Consider the following 4,819-nt stretch of genomic DNA (forward strand, 5'->3'; position numbering starts at 1 on the left):
TGGGAGCAGAGGCAGGCCGGGGGCCGGGCCAGGACCCGGCGACTGAGTCTGGGAGAAGCCCCCACGCCCGCGGAGACAGCAGCTAAATTTACCCCGGCTGACTCAGTCTTTGCCCGGAATGGGGGGAGGGGGTAGCGCGCCAGGGCAGAGGGAAGAGCTGGCAGGGGTGGGCTGGGGGTAAGGAAGGGAGAGTCTCGGCTGGGGGAGGCAGAGGTGGACCATGAGCTCCCAACGAAGAAAGCACCCCCCGCCCCCTCACACAGAGCGGGAAGTGGCGGAGGAGTCCTGGGGAAGGGCCACTGTGGAGAAAGGGTCAGTGAAAGGAAGATGATGCCAAGGCTGGATAAAGGGAAGCTTAGATTTATTGAGCGCCTACTGTGTGCCAGGCGGTGTGCAAGGCGCTTTACATACATTATCGCATTAAATCCTCACAACAACCCTGCGAGGTAGGTGTTTATAAACCCCCATTTGACAGATGAGGAAACTGAGGCTCAGGGAGGTGAAGTGATGCTGCCAAGTTCACATGGCTAATAAATGGCAGACAGAGGAGGTGTCCGGGATCGGAGAGAAAAAAAAAAAAAAAGACTTCGGTGTCTGAATCCCAAGCCGGCTGGGGTGGATGAATACAAAGAGGGGCCCGGCGGGCTCCAGAGATCTGGGAGCCCGGAGGCCTGCTCCCGGCCCCGCGCGGCGGAAGGCTGCAAGGCTGGGGACCCACGCTGGGGAACTGGGGATCGGATTGAGTGGCAGAGCCAAGATAAGCAACTGGAGAGATCCGCGACCTGCGCGCGCCCTGTAGTGGCTGTAGAGAGTATCACATCGCACGCCTACGGGCTTCTGGGGACCAGCCTCTTTCCTTGCGTGGCCGGTTGCCAGAAGAGGCTGAGATGGGTGAAATTCTCAGGATTCTTTCAGGTGGGCGAAACCACCTGGGAGGGAAATCGTGGCCACGCCTCAGAGCATCACTAAGGAGCATTGGGGTGGAGGAAAAGGGGAAGGCCTAAAGAGGTCCCAAGCTGATTCATTGGCTTCCTTCCTCCCCAGCTCAGACCACCACAGGCCAGGGTCAGTGACAGGGCCACTATCTTGCTCTGCCTTGGGGAGCCCTCACCTAAACCTGGAAGACTAGGATAGGAGTGCCTGGCTCCCTTAGGCTCTTCCGCAAGCCCTGGGCAGTCTCCTGAATTGATCATGACTTCTGGTGACAAGGAGGCCGCCAGGAAACTTTGGACTCTGTTCACTTATTCCCAACTCTCATTCTTGGCTTGTCAAGGGGGAAGATGAGATAGAGTGTTTCCCAAAGATCTCAAAATGTCAGAGATGGAAGGATGGACCTTTGAATGCCACCATTTTACATACCAGGAGGCCAGGAGGCCTGGAGAGGGAAAGTGGCCGCCTCAGTCAACCAAGTCAGTGGCAGAGGTGGGAATAAAATCCAAGGCTTGTGAGGCCAAGGTGAGCCCTCCTTCTGCTTTGCTGGTTTTACTGGACCTATTTCTCTTCTGCCAAGAACCCCTTTGTCATCTGATCACTCTGTCACTGAGTCCAAAGCCTCTCCTTCACTTTTTCCCTCCTGCACAGAGGCCCTGCCCTACACTGCCTTCCTATGGCTGCCACCATCCCTGCCCTCCTGCCTGATCCTAGTTAGGCCTCTCTGCTCAGCTCCACATCCAGTGCATCAGACCCTGCTAAGAGCTCACCCTAGTGCCTTGAACATGGCAGGCAGGCATTAATTAAATCTGCTCACTCTCACCTCTCCTGAAACAAAATCATGAATGGGCATATGCTTCCCTTCCTTTCATTTTTATGTCAAGGATGGGACCAGGTATGGGTAAAGATACAAGGAAAAAAGAAGCAAAGGAAGTCTATGGGGAAGATTGGGGACCAGTGGACCCAAGGATGGATGTATTGGGGTCACGAATACAAGAAGGGGCCCCTCACTGCCTCTTCCTATTTCCCTGTTGGGTCTCTTTGATGTCCCTCACTCCGAAGAGGACCTCCTCGGTTTCGCTGACGACATCTACAGTCTCCCCGACCCTGCCGCTCAGTTCCGCTGTCTTCCCACCTTCCTCTGGCGGACTGTTTCCAGCCCCGGGCAGGGTCCTCTCGTTCCGCAAGGAGGCGCCCAGGGTTTCTGTGTCGCTTCCATCAGAGGAGCCGCTATGGACGCTCAGTTCCTCAGCTTCGTCAGTGTCCGAGTCAGGGGCGGTGTGGCGGCGGATACGGGACACGGCTTCTCGCAAGGCCCCGGCGTAGGGCCCTGGGGTCCGCGCCCAGCCCCGGCCTGCGTTCCGCTGAACCACCGCCACTTCTGAGCCCTCGGCTCTGCTCCGGGATCCCGAAGCTCCTGGGCCTAAGGCTTGGTGCTCTGGGCTACCTGGCTGCGTGGGGGCGTCCCGCAGGTTTACTTCGGGGGCCGGGAGCCCCAAGATGCTGAAGGTGCCCTCCTCCAGTGAGGAGTCCCCTGGCCTCCCGCCCTCAGCTTCGCCCCCGCGGCCCTCGCTAGGCTGGTGTAAAAGGTGACTGCTTGACGGCAGCTTTTGGCAAGGGGAAGGAAAGACTGTGGCCCGTTCACCGTCCTCCTTGCCGGGCTTCGATTGGCTGGGGGCATCCCCCACCACGCTTGGCACCCCAGAGGGCAAAAGCTGCACCTGCTGGGTTCGGGGGGTTGGAACATATTGGGATCGTATCACTACGCACGTGGCGTCAATGACAAAGACACCTTCCCCACGGGATGGGCCCTGGGAACTGCGGGGCAAGGTGTGGGCACGGCGGGTCGCCTTCCAACACTCCAGGGTCTCCGGTCCTGCCCCCACTCCAAGACCAAGGGATTCTCTCCATCCCGTGCCTCCAGGAGCCCAGGGTCTGGGGAGTGTCTGGCTATGGCGGGGCGGCTGCTTTTTAGGGGAGGGAATCCAGTATTTGGGGAACCAGATCTGTTCTCTTTCTTTTTTCCCTTCCCTCGAGCCCTTGATGTGGTGCCTGGACCTAGGAGCGGGACGCGGGGCACTGGGAGCCGCAGTTGCAGACCCCGCAGGAGCGGTCTCGGTGCCTGGGCTCCCTGCAGCTTTGACTTGGGGATGGCTGTCTCTACCACTGTTGAAGTCAGCAGCAGCCAGCCCCAGGCTTCTCTCCACGACCCCCTTGCCGGACTCTGGCCTTGCTCTGGCCGCTCCACAGCCTGGGGATCCCCCCAAGAGACCCTGCCCGTGTCGGAGACCCCAAGCCCCGAGGACGTCCCGGTAGATCCGAGGATCCAGCCTCTTCTTTATGCGCCCTCCCTCTGTCCTGGAGGGATTCGGAGCTGGGGCTGATGAAGCGGGCGCTTGGGAGTGCCCGGGTCCTCGCTTAGTCCCCAAGGTCCTATGGGGGCCTTCGTAGGAAGGTGGAGCCACGTAGGGTGGCGGCCGGTCCCAGCGGCGTCGCGGGGCCGTATTAACAGAGCCTCTCAGCAGCAGATGAGCCTCGTAGCTTGGGGGCCCCGGCCGCCGACCTCCCCAGGGCCCCGCCCACGCCGACCCTGGGTCGCTCTGCGGCTGCGCGGATGGACGGGGCGCTCGCCCCACCTGTGCCAGGAGCTCCGGCCGCGAGGGTGCAGGGAGCCCCGCCGGCTGGGTCGCCCGAAGGGCGTTGCGGGGCTCCGGGCGGGGCCGACCCGGGGGGCTCCGTCTGGCCCCACCAGCCTTGCGCCTTTTTCGCTCGGTCTCCTTGGCCTCCCGCTCCTGCGACGCCGCTTTCCTTTTCTCTTGCTCGCGAGCTCGGACCTCGGCCAGGGGCCCCGCCCGCCAGTTGGTCGCCTCCTGCAGCACCCTGGAGGCCCAGGGCCGGCGGGGCGGCGGCTGTGGGGATCCCGGGCGCGGCCCACACCTGGGACAATGAGCAGGAACCCAGGTGAGCAGTTTGTGGGGGAAGGGAGCCGAGGTCCGGGGAGCTGGGAGCACTGGAGACCACTTGGGACAGCCATATGAAGGGGTGTGTGTGAGTGTGTGCGCGTGTGCACGTGCGTATATGTTAGGACCGAAGTCGAAGCGGGACTCCTCGCCATCTCTCCATGCACACTTTAACAGCGTCTGCCCCATCTCACCTCCTGCCCTTTCTCACGCCCACTCCTATTCCCCCAAACAACCGGATGAGTCAGGCCCCAGCCCTCGGGAGGGGGCAGGGGAGGGAAGAGTGGGAAAGAGAAGGGGGACCAGCAATGCTCGCTAGTGCCTTCGGGGAGGTCCGGACCCCACTTCCCGCCCCACCACTCTCTTCCCCTCACCCCTGCTTCACTCACGTGCGGTTCTGGAACCCGCGAGCCCAGTGGCTGGCCTGGAAGTCCATGGGCTGTCGAGAAGGGGCGCGGCGACTATAATGACAGGAAATGGTCTTCACTTCGATCACCAACAGCTTGGACTTCTGCACCCAGAGGCAGCTGCCAGACTCCTCATCCTGGAGCTCCCGGGGGCTGTCAGGCCCCTCGGAGAACAGTGGGCCATCCAGCATCCTGCCCCACCCCACCCCGGCCCCCCACCCTCCCACCCGCCCCAGGAGCCCCCTCCCAGCCCAGGGAGCCGGCGCCCACTGCAGAGCCGCGGGCCCGGGGACTGGGAACTATATATACCCGGGCACACGTGTGTGTGCCTGTCTCTGTGTGTGCGCGCGCATGTGACACCGCGCGGGCTGCTCCGCGCTGCTACCTCCCCCATGTGCACGGCCGCCCCCTGGGGCCCGGGATTGGACGCCCCTTCCCACTGCTGTTGTCCCCCAAGCCTGATGGGATCGCACGAGTGGGCGGGGGAGGGACTTATGATTCTTGCCAAGCTGACAGTGCCCC

The 4,819-nt window shown here is 62.1% G+C and overlaps 1 protein-coding gene across 1 annotated transcript; it reads right to left on the bottom strand.

Annotated features, from left to right (window-relative positions):
* Window positions 1-340: 340 nt before the first annotated feature.
* On the bottom strand, window positions 341-4,606 carry DDN (dendrin). Its single transcript, XM_017545722.2, has 2 exons — window positions 4,280-4,606; window positions 341-3,867 (listed from the first exon to the last, which is right to left on the bottom strand). The coding sequence occupies exons 1-2, from the start codon at window positions 4,486-4,488 to the stop codon at window positions 1,938-1,940; spliced, it is 2,139 nt and encodes a 712-aa protein (XP_017401211.1). The 5' UTR covers window positions 4,489-4,606; the 3' UTR covers window positions 341-1,937.
* Window positions 4,607-4,819: the final 213 nt, after the last annotated feature.

The sequence above is a fragment of the Cebus imitator genome, unplaced genomic scaffold, assembly GCF_001604975.1.
Source record: "Cebus imitator isolate Cc_AM_T3 unplaced genomic scaffold, Cebus_imitator-1.0 Scaffold181, whole genome shotgun sequence".
Classification (NCBI taxonomy): domain Eukaryota; kingdom Metazoa; phylum Chordata; class Mammalia; order Primates; family Cebidae; genus Cebus; species Cebus imitator.